Source organism: Micropterus dolomieu, linkage group LG02, assembly GCF_021292245.1.
Source record: "Micropterus dolomieu isolate WLL.071019.BEF.003 ecotype Adirondacks linkage group LG02, ASM2129224v1, whole genome shotgun sequence".
In the NCBI taxonomy this organism is placed as follows: Eukaryota; Metazoa; Chordata; class Actinopteri; order Centrarchiformes; family Centrarchidae; genus Micropterus; species Micropterus dolomieu.
The window spans coordinates 3603587-3621483 of record NC_060151.1 but is presented as its reverse complement, the minus strand read 5'-3'; the positions used below and the strand labels follow the sequence as shown (position 1 = coordinate 3621483).

Sequence of the window (17897 nt, the reverse complement as noted above, 5' to 3'; positions counted from 1 at the left end):
TTAGAGACCTTTCACTTCCTGAACAGCCCACCTCATCAAGCCAGATTTGACCGGTTCCTTGACCAAAATGGGCCGACTGAGGGGCACTCAGTGCTGCAACACAGTCCAGCTCCCTGCACACCACCTCAGCATCATTTAAGTCCCAGCTGTCATCACAGACTGTTCCCCAGGTGTTGTTGTGATAGATTTCAACTCTTCCAGAGCACTGAGTAGACCCGGACCCAGTTAGTCTGATCTGACCATCTATAAAGAATGTAAGACATAACATAGAATATTTTAAAGACCAGTGTTAGACAAGTCATTTACAAAATGTAATACATTATAGATGACTAATTACTGTCAATTGAGAATAATTACTTAGATTACAATATTACTGTCTCTGAAATGTCATGCTTTACATTACTTTTGACTTACTTTCACTGCTATTTAATGGGCGCATTATGCTCATAGTAAGATGTGCCTGCATATGTGGGTTTGTCTCCCCATTAAGAAAGACACTGTGCACATATTTACGCATGAGGTAAAGCAGCATAACGTCACTGATTACTTGAATCTCCCGACACGATCGCTCAGGATGCACTGACAGCAGCCTCTCTGATCATCAACACGGCCTATAGAAATCTATGCCACACTTTCTATGAGGGTCATCACTATATTGACTTATGCATATATTTATAACACAATATAATGCTTCCATAAGACATTATAACAACAGTTGTAATCACTTACAAACATGCATTAGGTGCTACAGCAAAGTTCATAATGTATTATGATCTTTTGATTTAATGTTTTATAACTAATAGTAATACCAGTTTATACAACTGTGTGCCGAGAATCTCCAACCATGTTCCATAGTACATTATAATCAACTCTGCCTCGTTATAAATACACTTTAGTCACGCGTTTCATCGATTTCCCAACAACACCCCCTGTAATCTGACAGACACAAACACAGTTCATGCAAATAGCTGGCCTTGGCTACATCGTCATCCAAAATCCTGTCTGCAGCACAGCAGAGTGTTGTGAATCAGCATTAAGACTGACACTTAAGATTTAGTCCTCCACTTCACTCAAATTAGGACTATGATGCTTGATAACTAACTTTTAAGCACAGCTTTGAGCCAAGAATTTTTTTACTCTTAAGTCAGTTCTTAGCAGCGTTCTTATGAGTAATTCTGAGAAGATTGATAAATACGGGCCCAGGGCCAGTATGTATCAAGCTTCTCAAAGTGCCATTTTAGTCTTAAGTGCTGAGAATTCATGAAATTTACTCCTACTATTAAACTTAAGAATAAAAGCAAACCCCATGTCCGACCCCATCTTATTAACTGCGTGTCGGCAGAACTCTTCCTCTCCTCTCAGCATGTCTCTGTCTCTACAGTGCCATCACAAGACCTACTGCCAGCTCCTAACCACTTGAGAGACCTCTCGAGCTGTCCTAAATAACTGAGAGAGTTAGAGTGATTCTTTGCTTTAAGAAATTTGATAACTTGCTTTTATTCTTAAGTTTAAAAGTAGAGTACATTTCATGAATTCTCAGCACTTAAGACTTAAATGGCACTTTGAGAGGGCCCATATTTATCAAGCTTCTCATTCGCAAATATTTTAGGAGAGAAGAATTTCTTATTTTTAATTATTTGACGACACACAGTAAATTAGACGGGGTCGGACAGCGCTGGCATAATCCTTGTCAGCGAGTTGGTGAGGGACGTTATCTCACCACTGACTTTATGCTGTAATGGATTTTCTGTTAAACTGAAGGTGGTGATGACGCTTCGTTTCTTTGTGTCAGGAAAAATGCAGCAATGCTGATGATTTTGGCTGGACACAACCATCAAAAAGCCGAATAGTTATGGAAACAATTATGGCACTTAGGCTACAGCTCCACACATTGTCACACGTTTCATCGACTTCCCTACAACACCCCTCGTAATCTGACAGAAGCAAACACAGTTCATGGATATAGCCGGCTTCACAGGAGTAATAGGTGCAATTGATGGCGCTCATATAAAGATAAACTTTTTTATCTTGTGATGCCTTGTGGGGTCATGTGTGGGTGCGGCCTCTCTCTCTTCCATGTAGAGGAAGAGCCGATTGCAGTAACTCTGGGCTAATTGCCCTGTAGTGTATTTAACATTTTATTCTCATTCTTAGGGGGAGGTCGTTGCTGGGTTGAGGACGGACGGATGGACGGACCTCTCTGCTAACTTGCTACCATCTGTTTCCCTCCACAGGTTCCACCATCGCCTTGGTTTCTGGACATGTTGTTTTAGTTGATAGTTATTATTTTTTGCACATTACAACACCCTCACACACATTTTCCATGCATCCATCAGCCTGACCTGACTGAAACCACTGATGTACATACTCCATACTTGTTCATCTTTACTTTGGCACCAGCCTTAATTTGGTTAATTGTGGTTTAATAAACATATTTTGTTAAACTTCTCCCATGGTGTGTCTCCCTTTTGTTGTGGCATTTTGAGCCAGGTCATAACAATCTTTATTAATGTGTAGGCTTATATCATAATGTATTCTCTAGAAAAATCTTTATTGTTAAATGTGTGTTGAATATAAACTCCTTTTAGGAATTTCACCATTCAATGTGAATTTATCTGAGAATATTCTTAAATAAGGAAATCTCTTCAGTGATAGGTCCTAGGCTTCATCATCATCCAAAATCCTGTTTGCGGCACAGCAAAGTGTTGTGAATCAGCACTGAGACTGACACTTAAGATTTACTCCTTCACTTTCCTCAAATTAGGACTATGATGCTTGATAACTTACTTTTAAGCACAGCTTTGAGCCAAGAATTATTTTACTCTTAACTCTTAGCAGTGTTCTTAGGAGTAATTCTGAGAATCTTGATAAATACGGGCCCAGGGCCAATTATCCACTGCATCTGTTAGGGCTTGTCCGTAGGCTCGCCATTCATCTGTGACAACATCTGAGCCTCTTCTTACATGATGTAATATGGTTGGCAACAAATCTTTTCTTGAGCGATCTTTCACCACCCTGAGAATGAGTTCCTTGATGTAATTTGAGTTTTTGTGCTAAATTGCAAAATGTTTGTAAAGTGATTATAACTACTGTTATAATGTTTTATTGACGCATTATATTGTGTTATAAACACATGCATAAAGCAATATGACCTTCATAGAAAGTGTTACCAAAATGTATTTACACATGATCCATCAGGGGAGCTACCATCTTATTTAGAGGACCCAAGCTCCCCCGTAGTTTATACCCTGCCTTTTTAGTAATGTGTTATATTACTGCAAAAAGCAATAGGCTACATCACTGTAATTGTGTTACTTTTGTAACGTTTTGTGTTACTCAAAACACTGTTAAAGACAAAGTAAAATGTAAACTAACAATACTGTATGCATGAAACAGGAGAATGAACTGACCTGTAGCTGGTGATGAAGACGTCAGGAGGAAAAAGACTGTGGAACAGAAGAAATGACATGGCTCATTACATTCAGTAAACTGAGAAGTGCAGAATTAAAGTTTGCCTTGTTTCTGTTTTAGATTCCCTTGTTTATTTTAATGATAGGAAGGTTTTTAAATAGAAAGATTGACCTTAAGAGACTTTTGTTCTTTATAATACAGTAACACTGCTACACAAAAAAAAATGCTTTTCAAATAAAATTTTGGAAAGTCTGTCTTACCAAGGGCCAAATAGCAAAGGTTTCTCTGCTGTATGCTCCCCATAGCTGACATGACAGCTGCTCTGTCATTTATCGGTACCAGCACAGATGAACTAAAAACTGCGCACTGTGCACAAAAACATTTCACACAGCTTTCCCTTCCTGAAACACTTCCTCTTTCTGGTGTTTTTTTTGTGTGTGTTTATAGGTCAGAAGGTCCAACCAAAAGCTGCAGCACTGAAGCATCACATCTATCACTTCTGGATACTGAGATTGTTGTTGATCAACACAAAGATGCAAAAACGCTGCCAGCTTTATCTCCTCCTGATGTTTCCGTTTTGTGTACACAGTGTTTCTCGATAGCTTAAACACATTTCTTGAAATCATGCCTTTTTTTCTCGAAACTCTAAACACAAATACACAACTTCTCTAAAATCAATTATAAATGCTACAGGAAGCCAGTGGAGAGAAGCTCTCATTCCGGTTTTAGTGTTGCTGCAGCATTTTGAATTAGTTTTAGCGATTAATATATTTTTTGGGTATACCAGAATAAAGGGTATTACAATAATCCAACCGTGCAAAAACAAAAGCATGTAACAACCTTTTAGCATCTTCAAGGTGGGGTCTAACTCTGGCAATGTTTCTCAAATAAAAAAATGCAACCTTTGTAATGCTGTTAAAATGTGATTTAAAATCCAACTCAGAGTCAATAAGGACACCCAGATTTTTGACAACACTCTTCTAGTAGAAGAAGAATTTCTGTCTTATCCTCATTTAGTTTAAGAAGTGGTAACATGTCCAAACAAAACAGTGGAGGACCAAGAATGGAACCTTGTGGAATACCTGAGAGGATATTGAGATATGGTAAGCAAGACTGACAAAATAAATTCTGCCAGTCAGATAGGTTTGGAACCATGACAGGGCAGTGCCAGAGATACCAACCCAGTTCTCAAGACGATCTAAAAGAATATTGTGGTCCACTGTATCAAAGGCAGCGGTCAGATCAAGGAGTACAAGCATGGAAACATTTTTACAATCAGAGCTCACCATGGGGTCATTGACAACCAAGTGCTGTTTCTGTCCCTTTCTGAAACCAGACTGAAATGTATTGTGTATCGTATTCTCATGTGAAACATATTTAATTGTTTATGTACTACCTTCTCCAGAATCTTACCCAAAACGATGATTGATTGTAGAGAACAATACTTTTGGGTTGTTCCTGTTTTCGTTGATGAGACCAGAGAAATAGGCAGAGCTTTGCTACAAACAGCTACAGAGTTGTTGAAGATGTCACCATGGGCTGTGAGCTTGCTCTTTCTTCACACTCACTTTGCTCTACGGCACTCCCTCTTCAGGATACATGTTTGCTCATTCTTCCAAGGAATAACAATGGACAGGGATTTCTTCTTGGTTTTCAGAGGGGCAACAAAGTTGAGGGCTGAGTCTAGTTCAGATTGAAATGCTTCACTTAATCATGTACTGAGGATACAGCAGAGAGGGGTAGGGGGCAGGTGTTTTGGAAAGTCAATAACTGATGATGGACTAAAGATACGTCTTTTAATAATAATGTTAATGATTTTTGGCGGATAAAAGACAGTCGTGTTAAAAAAACAAACAATAGTGATCTAGGGTGTGGCCACATTTGTGTGTTAGCCCAATGACATTGTCGACATGCAAATTCAGATCCCCAGAGATAAGAATTCTGTCATGATTAATAAAACAAGTTTGTCAGTAGTTCTGATATTTCAGGCATAAAATAAGCTGTGTGCCTGGGCGGCCGATAGATGGTGATTAGTAGTATGGGAGAAGTATTGTTATTAAGTAAGACTGCCTGATATTCAAAATATGAGAAACTACCATGTTGTAAATGCTTACATCCTGTATGGTGTAAATAAAGTTGCAATTAGGAGGTGATGCTTCGGATAAAAGGTTAGCACTGTCAGGGCAAAGCCAAGATTCTGTCTGAAAATAAAGTCTAACTTTTCCTCACAGATAAGATGAGAGATGAACAGATGAGAAGTCTTATTAGTAAGAGCCCTAATGTTCAGCAGAGTCATCGTTGTTGTGGTGGCAGCCCGGCTGACGGTGAGTGTCCTGTTTTTTTTTCTCTTTTTTGCTTGTGATTCTGTTTTCCCCTGGTGTTGTGTTTTCCTGTACTCTGCCTGCCTCCGTGTCTCCTCCCCTGCGTGTACTCTCTCTCTCTCTCTCTCTCTCCGCCTCTGAGCCCAGCCAGCTGCTCTCCCTCAACCCCTTTTCCCCTTCAATAAAGCCTGTTCTTCCCAAGTGTTGCGTTTGGGTCCACTCTGTCCCCACACCACAACAATTGTTATTTCTTTTGTCCCCGTTCAGCTCATCTATATGGTGTTGACATTTACTGTATTTCTCAACTGCTTAAACACATTTTAGATAATGAAAGATGGTAAACTGCACAGTGTGAACATTTTGACTACTTTTAAACTGTTTATGGACACGTAGCAGAGACACATACACACACCTCAGGACACAAGATTTTAAGGTCAAGGATGGTCACAGACAGAGGCCAAAAAGTGGCCCAGGTGTTTGTCCCTGGTCAGTCCACTTTCCAGACAAAGAACTTTTCTTATTCCTGCATTCTTGAGAATTTTATGCAAGTAGAATACATCACTAAACGAGCCTTTAAAATACATTTTCAAAACTAGAAACACCTGGCCAGTGGCGGGTAGAGTACACAAAATCTAAACTCAAGAAAAAGTACAATTACTCACATAAAAAGAAAAACAATGACAAACCTACTCATGTAAAAGTAGCTAATATTTCTGTTTTGGTAGCAGAGACAATCAAATGACCCATACATTTTTACAGAGCTGTCCTCGCTTTGCCTGTTAAAAATAATTTAACTGACAAGATAAATACGCCTATTCTAGTTTCCTAGTTGTGTCAAAAGGCTTCGTGGTCTGGATGGAAGCCTCACAGGGTCCGGTTGTTGACCGGAGACCCCTGATCTAGCAGAACACTACAAAAAGCGGGAAAAGGGCTGAGGGAATTCACACAGCCCAAAAACAAGCAAATTTACACACACATTTAAAATGAGGACACAAATCAGTTGATCAGGCAGGCATAACAGCAGTGGCTATACAACCCTCAACTAATGCAGTAAATCATCCACCCAGGTCTGACTCCACCTCATTTAAAGACTGGACGTTTAAGGCAACTCACGCCATCTTGAAGGACATCTCAATTCTTAAAACAATGGGTGCTTCTCAAGTCTCTTAATTGCATCCACGTTTCCCTCACTTACGTCTTTTCCTTGTGTCTTAGTCCCGCCCACCAGGGATTCATGGAGAGACGCAAGGAAACCAAGCCAGGAGAGAAGGGACGAGGAAATATGTTTGTAGAGACATGAGACATCGGCTGTGTTCGAAACGGCCCAAACTGCTGTCTCAGAAGGTGTCTAACAGCGAGGCATCGAGTGCTGTTAGAAACGGCTCGAACAATCTCTTCCTGTCTCCTGAGATGCCTTCAAGCTGCCCCAGTAACGGCCAGTTCTATCTCACACAGGCTCCGCCCTCTACTGGACTCTATGGGCACTACCTCTCCTCCTATCACACGCCCACTGAAATTTTGCATACTGTAAGTAGCCGACCAATTGGACGTCGCTACTGTATGTGCGTACCGTATAAATAACGGTGTCCTCACTGCTCAGCATCCTTTTTTTCTTCAGACGGCGAACCGCCCACTGACCTTCACCTCCACGGATGGAGTCGCCGCTCCTTGAAGCTCGCCTTTGCCCGTCGTGCCCTGGTAGGATTGCCGGGGTAGACACTCATCGCTTCTGCTTTGAATGCCTCGGCAGGGACCACGCCAGAGATGGCATCCGCCAACCGCCACCGTGCGTTGACTGCCGAGCCATTCCTACCATCCGGTGACAGCAGTGTGAGCTCTCCCTCATCTGCGAGGAGAGTGAGGAAGACACCGGCCCGGATCCCCTCCCTGCTGAGGAGGATGCTCCGGCCCCTGATCTACCGCATCAGTCGGCTTCACGCTCCCTGTCGTCCCCGCCGCCTCTGATCGACGATGATGCTGACAGCCTGTCATCTGCGTCGGCCACCTCTACCGCGGCCATCTCGGCCGTCAACTGCTTGTTTGCTTTGGTGACGGTGCGATCGGAAAAGCTCTATCCAAGAAGCGCCTACCCGAATGGGTTTGTGACTGTATCTCACATGCCAACGTGCAGGCGGGGAAAGACCCACCCAGGATCTGTGCTCCTGAGATCTGTGCTCAGGATCTGTGAAGAAGGAGACTGGTGAGACTACCATAGACTACCGGTTGTCGGGGAAAACATTTTACACTGACTGTGATGTCCCTGTAAGGGGTCAGGACAGTTCAGGTGTTGGATCTGACTGGGTCAGATCCCTCTTGGTCTTTCTGACGGGTGGCCCACTGCCCCATCGCTTAGGATGGAGGCAGCTTAGGGCCTGTGGCTGGTGACCTGTGGCCGATCGTGTCGGTGAGGTGAGCTATGGCTTGTCGCGGCTTGTCATCGGGCTCCACCCACTGTACCCAGTCCAGTAGATGGAGCCCTGCCGCTCCATCGGCGTCTGCTGAAGGGTTGGTTGGATGCTGAGCGGTGAGGACACTGCTATTTATACGGTACGCACGTACAGTAGCGACGTCCAATTGGTTGGCTACTTACAGTATGCAAAATTTCAGTGTGCGAGTATGTGTGTGTGATAGGAGGAGATGTAGTACCCATAGAGTCCAGTAGAGGGCTCCGCCTGTGCTAATAGAACTAGGGTTGCCATATCGTAACCTTCGTTTTGAAGGCAGCATCGATGGTGACTTGATGGCTATTACCCATAAAGCAGCGCGTCTGCGGCCACCGGAGCTTTCGAAAATTGGTCAAGATGGCTGACAAACAAGCCAAATTTGTAAGTTTTTAAAAGTTGTTTTCTCGCTTCGATTTTTAAAACTAGTGAGAACTAAACATTGAACTATAATATTAACCCCTGACTGTAACCAACCAAGTTTGTTCAGTATGATTTCTGAGACGTCTGTTAGCCGTTTGGCTTTTCAATAGCTAGTTAGCTTATGCTAAGGCTAGGCGAGTCACATCCCTCGTCACTGATCGATCACTGCGTTCCATCATAGCAATCGGACACTTTTTTTGCGCAGCAGCTTTCATTCATATTTTCTGAGGAGCAAGGAGTTGAGGAGATGCAAATTTGGGAAATGAGAAAGGCCCTAGATTGTGACATTACTAGGCTAAAAGCCTACCAATCACAATAAGAAAATAACCACACAGGCTAACTAATTCAGTGATATACAACTTAAATTTAAACAGCTAGCCTTGTTATCAAACTAGAACCATCAGTTTTTTTGCTTTTCTTTTTACTAAAGGGGACTGTGGCCAAACTCCACTAAACAGACGAGGAAGTCTGAGCACATTGTTCAGTCCTCTCCAGAGCAGCCTTTACTGCCAGTTAACAATCAGAGGGGTCATCAGTCAGATGGACACCAAGCTTTATTTGGACATTAAGCCATTAATTCAGAAGAAAAACCTTCTGGATATTCCCTCTGTCACATCACAGAATACCAACAGCTACTTCTAATGACATTTTCTCACATCTGATACAACTGGGTAAACTCAGAGTAGGACTGAGTTCTCTTCCTCTTAACATATCAAACATGTCCCTCAAAACAAGCAACAGGCAGCATTAAATCAATCTGTCCACACACATCCCTCACACTGTCTTAATGTTGCAAAATGTCTGCAAGGATAAAGATAAAACCAAATTGGCAGTGCTTTATTTAATTTTGAAAACAAATTGCAACAAACACATAACCCACCAAATGAACATGAACATTAACTCAATCCATCGCATATCACACTCTGCAAGAAATAGACAGGATGAGCAAATTTCCCCCCAATACTCAAGTTTTCTCTCTGATTCCTTTAAATACATCCAATGCACAAAATAAGAATGAGACTTTTAAATGCTTTAGCAGCAATTATTTTCTTTTAACGTTGAAAGCCTCAAGTATCAGGCTACACATGTGAGATGTTGTCTGTAAAGAGGGTGCAGGTGATTGGTGCTAAAGGTGGGTGACCCGGGTAAGGTGGACAGGTTGGAGCTGTGTCTAGTTCAGGTCAACATTTATTTCAATATCCTTATGCACAAAAGCAGAGCCACAATTACACTGTGTGGTTTACCATCTTTCATGATCTAAAAATCCAAAAGTGACAACAGGGCCCATTTCTGGTGCTGGAGGAAGGAGTGGTGTGCTGCTTTGTCCTGACAGACCAGCATTTATTCAGGCTGCATTAAAAATATATAATCTAGTTAACTAACATAATTATATTACACTGGAGAATATTACAAAGGAATATAAAAAGTATACTACTTACAGATTTGTTTTGACACTGAATGGGTAACAATAGACGTTGAGAGTTTTTAGCAGCTATAGTGCCATAGTAAGAGAAGCTGGAAGGCAGGTGAAGTTCTGCACACCCTTCAAACTCAGTGATTAACTTCCTCTGGTAGCAGTGCAGCCTTCTCTTTGATATAAACACAAGTTAAAAGGTCAAAACCTTGTTGCCTGTTGGCGCCACAGAAGGGGGTAGAGTGACCTCTGCTGGTTGAACTCCCACATAGCAAGGCGGCCTATGACTATGTTATGAAACTAAAATATGAATTAAATAATAGACAAATAAATAGGCTAACTGCTATCCTAAGCTACATATAACATTAGTTAGGTGAAGTTACAGATCACCAATGGCAGCCAGAGGTTTTGTTTTACTAGTTTAAATTTTTATTTCAGTTAACTAAAGTGTTTTTTCACACACAGTGTTAGTTTAGTTTTACAAAAAAAGGTTATTTTAGTTTGCTTGCTAATCACACATGCATGGGCTACTTTTTATTTTGAAGGTTTTATAATAATGTTGTAGCAAGACCGCCCAAATCAAGACCAAGTCAAGACCAAGACCAGAGTTTAGAGACCAAGACAAGACCAAGACTTTTAGGGGCGAGACCGAGACAAGACCAAGACCAGTTCCCCACATTACATGACACACAATAAAATGTGGATCAAGATCATAGGTACTTCTCAAATTGATCTGAAAGATCCATATTCCCATTGAAACACCCACATACAAACACTAAGAGCTGAAACACTAAGAGCTGAAATCAATGTAAGCGTCTTTATTCAACACTTCTTTTCCATGCTTACCATCGCGACAGACAGGGGTGATAGTCACTAACGGTAACAATACATTTTTAATTAGGGTTATTGGTTGCATTTGAAGCAATATGTTTTACATCCAATCAAAGTTAGGATGTTAACAAATAAATCAGACAATGCAAAAGCAATTTCCCGAGCTCTCAATGTCGAAGACCGAGACAAGACCAAGTACAAATGCGGTCGAGTCCCAGACGAGACCAAGACCATCAAAGTGGCCTTAAGACCGGTCTCGAGTACTACAACACTAGTTTATAAATACCGAAGTTCACAGACTTTCTTCATTCTTTGTTCAAAAACGAGTAACGATAAAATGAACTGCAAAAAACAGAAAAACAGTATTTTCGTTTCTGAATTACAAACAAATGACAGATTATCCAGAGATACCCAGACCACAAACTATGGTACTTTATTCCAGAATTAATTTTTGAAAAAGTATGTTGAATTCTTCTTGCAATGCAATTTTGACATAAATAATCCCAGTTGCTCTATCCATTTATCATAAACAAGCATTATTGTCCTCGTTAATTATTTAAAACACAACTTTTCACCCCGTAAATGTTTAATTTGGAATAATAAAGATATTAGTTTTAAGAATTAAACTTTATCTTTTGATAGCTGGGTTAAAAATGATATAATGTTAGTGACACAATTGCTAAATGAAAATGGACTCTTGCTCTCTTATACAGAATTCCAGTTGCACCTAAAGAATTCGTTATTGTTTTCGATGCAATACCTCCTGGTATTTTGAGATTAATACAAGGAAGTGGCATGTTTAACTTGCATCCACAACTTAAAGGTAGCCTTATGTTAAACAATGTACGCTTCACAAAAAATATTCCAATCATTTTCACAAGTCCTCCTGCCAAGCTTTTCTGGAATTCTAGAATAGAAAATATTAAATGGAAGTCAGTTTGGAATATTAGTAAGCAACAAAATTAGAGAAGTCTCATTTAAAATTATACATTTGATGTATTTTTGTGAACCAAGTGATCTCAAGGTTCATGAAAGATGCTGTGGAAAAGTTTGTGTTTTGCAGTGGTGAAGCTGAAACCATTTGCCATTTATTTTATGATTGTGTTTGCACTAAATTATTTTGGTTAGATTTTGAATATCTCTTTAAGACAGACTGGTTCAACTATTATTTTGTGGAAAAGAAACATTATATATCTTTATGACAAGAATGATATTGATTGTGAAAGAAGATATGTTTTGAACCTCTATTTTGTATGGAAAGTTTTATATTCACAAGTGCAAATGGTCAAAGAAGAAACTACAATTACCACATTTTAATATAGAAATTAAACATTACATTAATACTTTATTTGGTTTAAAGAATGAAAAAGCAGTCAAAACAGTTGAAGTCTGAAAGGATTTGAATGTTTTTCTATAATGCCTTTGTTGTTTGTCACGTGATAGTTCTTTAGTTATAGTTATGTCATGTTATATTTTGTTATTTTAGACTTTTTGTCTTGCTTATAAAATCTATGTTAGGAGATGAAATATAAAAAAATAAAATAAAATTCTTCATTCTTAGTTCAAAAAGGAGTAACAAAAAAGGGGCTGTTTAATTGGTTTTCTGCTTTTTGATTCTGACATCAAAAACGGTTATTTGGTTTTTCGTTTTGAAACAAAAAAAATTTAAATTACAAACGAATTACGGATTATACCCAGACCCTCCACACAGTCAGTGGACATAAAGCTGTTACTGTGATGTAGAGACAGAGCTCAGTTCCAACTTTATGGATGAAAAGTACTTTTGTTACAGATTAAGAACTCACCACTCTTTTGCTCTTTTGAAACTTTTGCTCCAGTCCATGTTGCCAGGCTGGCTGTTAGCTGAATCGAAGCTCTTCTGTAAACCTGTTCTGGTACAACCCCTGAATAAGATTTTGAAGCATAATACCACCTCTTTAACATAAATATATTATAACTGACAACATTTAAAAAATAGAAAGAATAATAATGATTATGAACAAAATGGCAGTTTATTGGAATGCTGTCCCCTGTCAGTTACAGTATTCATCTGTGGGCTGTAGAGGTCCTGAAGGGATGGTAGATTGAGCCAATCACCTTCTCCTCAGAGAGAACGATACACTGCAGTCTGCTCTTGTCCCTGGCAGTGGCAGCAGTGTACCAGCTGGTGATGGAGGAGGTGAGGATGGACTCAGTGACGGCGTTTTTGCACCATCATTCTTGCTGTCAGGTTGAACTTACTCAGCTGCAGCAGAAATGACAACACTGCCCTTGTAACACATACTACAGGTTTTCATGAAAGTACTGATCATGTTGGTGATGCAGGGGTCTCAGAAACTCATGTAGCAAATATGATACATAATCTGAAATTATCCATCTTCTTAATTACATACAGTACTGTTTTCCTGAGATTCAATTGAGATCTATTTTGTTTGCTAGTGGTACAAATATTTATAATAAACACCTTGTCACCAAATCAAATTCCTGTATGTGTAAAAAGTACTTGGCAATAAAGCTGTTTCTGAGTCTGATATGGTGTGAAATGTTGCATCCAATGATATCAAACACTTTGGGTATATGTTTTTTTATTTAACTGAAAACAGCTTGCAAATAAGATTAAGATACATTTTGGGGGTTTACATAGTGAATAAATAATACACATTACCAACATTAACATAATGAGGGGTGTTGGTAGTACAGCCCACACAGCAGTAACAGCAGTTTGTCAGCCAGCACATGTTTTACTCACCAAAAGACATCTATGTGTCTATGTGGGTGTGTGAACACCCTGTTTATCGCAATAGACACAGAGAAGCTTCCAGGCTCAGGAGGGGTGGTATAGACAATGAGATGCAGTGACACTTCTTCTTTCTGCTACATAGCAGAAAGAAGGTTAGCAGTTCACAGTCCAACCAGTAAATGGAAAATAGATGATTGACTGACTGGTTTCTGTTCAATTAATACAAACTCATTGACACAAATCTCCCCTCTTTAAAGACTGGGTCATGAGGAGTATCACTTCTTCAAAATGCCCCTTTTCAACAATTTAATACAATTGACTTAAAAATGTATGCAGCACTTCAGAACATACTTTTCCACATTACAGACAGCAAAAGTGAGAGAGATAAAAATGACCGATTATCCAGAGATACCCAGACCCTCCACACAGTCAGTGGACATAAAGCTGTTACTGTGATGTAGAGACAGAGCTCAGTTCCAACTTTATGGATGAAAAGTACTTTTGTTACAGATTAAAAACTCACCACTCTGAAACTTTTGCTCCAGTTCATGTTGCCAGGCTGGCTGTTGTAGCTGAATCGAAGCTCTTCTCTCTGACCGGCCTTTCTCTGCTTCTGATTGGCTAGTAGTCCTTAACTAGGAATGACGCATGTGGCAACTCTCAACAAAGATCATTTAGAGACAAGATGTATCTCTCCATAGCTAAAGCAAAGCCTTCAACACAGGGTGAAAAGAGGAGCTGCAGCAATGTGAAGTTTGACAAAAATATGCTGTTTTTTGAAAATTAAACCATATAAACCTGTTCTGGTACAACCTCTAAATAAGATTTTGAACCTGAAAATGAGCAAAATACCACCTCTTTAACATAAATATATTATAAATATATCTGACATTATTTAAAAAATACAAAGAATAATAGTGATTATGAAGAAAATGGCAGTTTATTGGATTGACTTGTGTAAACATTTACAGTATTCACTGTAAAGGGAGGGGGGCATGAGAGTCAGTGTCAGTGGGGGTCCCGGGCCTTGTTGATGAGGCCAGCTGCAGATGGGCAGAAACTGTTCATGTTGCCTGAGGTTTTTGTCCTGATGGACCACTGCCTCCTGCAGAAGGGGAGTGGCTGAAAGAGTTTGTGTCCGGAGTGTGAGGGGTCAGCCATAATCTTTCCTGCTCGACTCAAGAGTGCTGGAGGTGTACAGGTCCTGGAGGGAATCAAATTCCTGTATGTGTAAAAACTACTTGGCAATAAAGCTGTTTCTGAGTCTGATATGCTGTGAAATGTTGCATCCAATGATATCAAACACTTTGGGTATATGTTTTTTATTTAACTGAAAACAGCTTGCAAATAAGATTAAGATACATTTTGGGGGTTTACATAGTGAATTAATAATACACATTACTTCCATTAACATAATGAGGGGTGTTGGTAGTACAGCCCACACAGCAGTAACAGCAGTTTGTCAGCCAGCACATGTTTTACTCACTAAAAGACATCTATGTGTGAATTTCCACACCCTGTTTAACGCAATAGACAGAGAAGCTTCCAGGCTCAGGAGGGGTGGTATAGACAATGAGATGCAGTGACACTTCTTCTTTCTGCTACATAGCAGAAAGAAGGTTAGCAGTTCACAGTCCAACCAGTAAATGAAAAATAGAAGATTGACTGGTTCCTGTTCAAATAATACAAACTCATCATTAACACAAACCTCCCCTCTTTAAAGACTGGGTCATGAGGAGTATCACTTCTTCAAAATGCCCCTTTTCAACAATTTCAGACTTTTGACTTGAAAATGTGTTTGGCCCTTTCATTTGTGGCCCAAAAAAGCTAAGAACATACATTTCAGTATTCCACATCACAGACAGCAAAAGTGAGAGAAATAAAAGGACACAGTTTGTCGTATGTTGCTTTTTTTTGTCAGAAAAGTGGATCCTAGCATCTAAATATTGAATTATGCACCCACAGTGTATGCATGAGGGGTGTGTATTGAAAAGCATGAGTAGGATGGATTTTTCATCATAAGTGTTAGACAGGAGGGTTCCAGGACAACAGTGCACAGTTTAGGACCTCTTCATGTGATTAAAACTCTATTAATGGATTCGTTGGCAGCAGAACAAGTTGATGCCATATCAACATTATATCTCACATGTTTTGTTTCAACATGTGAGATATAAAGATGATATGACAAATGTGTTAGTGAAGAGCCTGTTTACATATCCAGCTCATATGGAGCAATATTAGCATTTATCCATCTGGTTCTTTAGCTGCTAAATGCTCCATTATGTTCACCAGCTAGCCACTATCTTCACATGCCTGCCATACCTGGGGGGCAGGTAGCTCACAGTGGATTTATCAAACTGCTTTTCTATTAATGAGAGCTAATCATTGAATCAAAACAATGAGCTGAAAGAGGCTAAAAAGCTCCGTAGAGCTGAATGCAAATGTAGAGTTTGTGATCATTCTCTATGTTTGTGTTATTACGAGCCATTTTCACATTGCCAACACACTCTCTATTTGAAATATAAAAACACTCTTTAATGCAGACTCATGTTGCAGCAAATTGGATCATACATTGATTATTTGCCCTTGCCTAAAAAGGCAAAACACATTAGAACTGAGAAAATTAATTTAACGTTGTTTTGTTGTAGGTAGAATATTGGAAATGCGGCAAATCATTGTTTTATAATAGTAATTTTTCTACATAAAAATCTTGATCTCAAACATGACCTTTGACCCTAATTTAAAATGAATGTACTCTGCCTTTGCATTATCTGCAAAATAATAAAGAGTCATGTTAAGGTAAAAGGCATTAACTTCCATTTGATCATTCGCTTGGTAGTTGATCCCTATATAAAATGATATAGGCTTAAGAGAATATAAACTTTTATATAGTATAATGTAAATGCGAATGAATTACATGTAGGCCTATTTGAAGGTCACAAAGGTGCATTACCACCTCACACATCATGTTTTTTATAATTCCATTGTTGTACTGATTTGAAACATTTATTATTTTATTTTATTATTTATTACATTTATATTATTTAATCCTGAAGAGCAACTCATGTCATGGATTTATGTCACGGTTTGAGGTGAGCGCAAAGCAGGAGAGAGCCCAAATGCACGACACTGGAGAGCAGACATATAGTTCAGGGGATTTTAATCCAAAACACCAGGCATGAACAAAACTCTCAGGTAATGGAAACTGGCAAAATCCAAGTCCAGAACTGGTAGTACAGCTACAGGCAGAACACTCATCATATGACACGACAGAGCGTACTCGCGCTACAATGACCGTACGGGGACTGAACAGAAACACCAAACATTTAGGCTACGTTCAGACTGCAGGCTAATGTGACCCAAATCTGATTTTTTTTTGCCCATGTGTGAGTCAGATCTTTTTATGACAGTGTGAACAGGCCAAGTCACATGGAATCTTTTCCAGTTCAGAATTGGTCCACTTCCATATGTGGTCGAAATCCGATACAGATTGGGTATTTTTTAATGCGAATTGTGTCTGGACACTCAAGTCGGAATTGATGCGACTCTGTAGAGCAGCTGTTGTCACAGTTCTTCTGTAGACGGAGCCGCGGTAAGCAAAAAACCTCCACAAAAGCAATTATTATACATGTGACTCTCTTCCTCCTCTAGCTCGCCATCATCTGCTCACAAATTCCCTTTCTTACACCTGAAATCCAGTGGACCGCTAGCTCTCTTGCCATCTAAAGCTATTTGTCCAAGAGGACACAGTGGAGAGGGAGAGGGAGGGAGTTGTGGGGCAGTTGCGTTGTAGCATACAGCACTAAAAACGAACAGAAAGTTGTGAACATATAACATATAATTCGGGAGAAATGTGACCCGTGAGATGACAATGAAAAACAGGAGCCTCCTGCGAGTTAACCGGAGCGAACCTGTTGCTCCTTGTTTACTTCTGTAGCCTGCAACAGCGTGCTGCATGTGACGTTGTGTTATTCTTCTGCACATGCGGGTCACTTTCAGGCTGTCGACAGTTCACACTGGAGTCTGATGGGCCACATTTAAACTATAATGTGAACTTTCAAACAAAAAAAATCGGATCTGGGAAAAAAATCGTAATTGTACATTAAGACCTGCAGTCTGAACGTAGCCTTATAATCCAAGGACTAATGAGCAGGCGAGAGCAACACTGGTGAAAGGAATCAGCACTAACGAGACAGGCAGGCAGAGAGACAGCAGGGGAAAACAGAGAGACAGGCAGGCAGATGGATTACTGGGGGAACAGTCATAACACAGGTTACTGAAGACTAAACACAGACATTATCAAAATAAGACGGAAC

General features: G+C 39.9%; 1 protein-coding gene across 1 annotated transcript in view; it reads right to left on the bottom strand.

Moving 5' to 3' along the window:
- LOC123957703 (deleted in malignant brain tumors 1 protein) overlaps positions 1-3721 on the bottom strand; it is a 68810-nt gene extending 65089 nt beyond the window's left edge. Inside the window, exons 1-3 of the mRNA XM_046030696.1 lie at positions 3672-3721; positions 3411-3446; positions 9-243 (exon numbers count right to left, since the gene is read on the bottom strand). Coding sequence (XP_045886652.1) covers positions 9-243; positions 3411-3446; positions 3672-3714 — 314 coding nt within the window. The 5' untranslated portion in view covers positions 3715-3721. The remainder of the gene's footprint in view (positions 1-8; positions 244-3410; positions 3447-3671) is intronic.
- Between the last annotated feature and the right edge of the window lie 14176 nt (positions 3722-17897).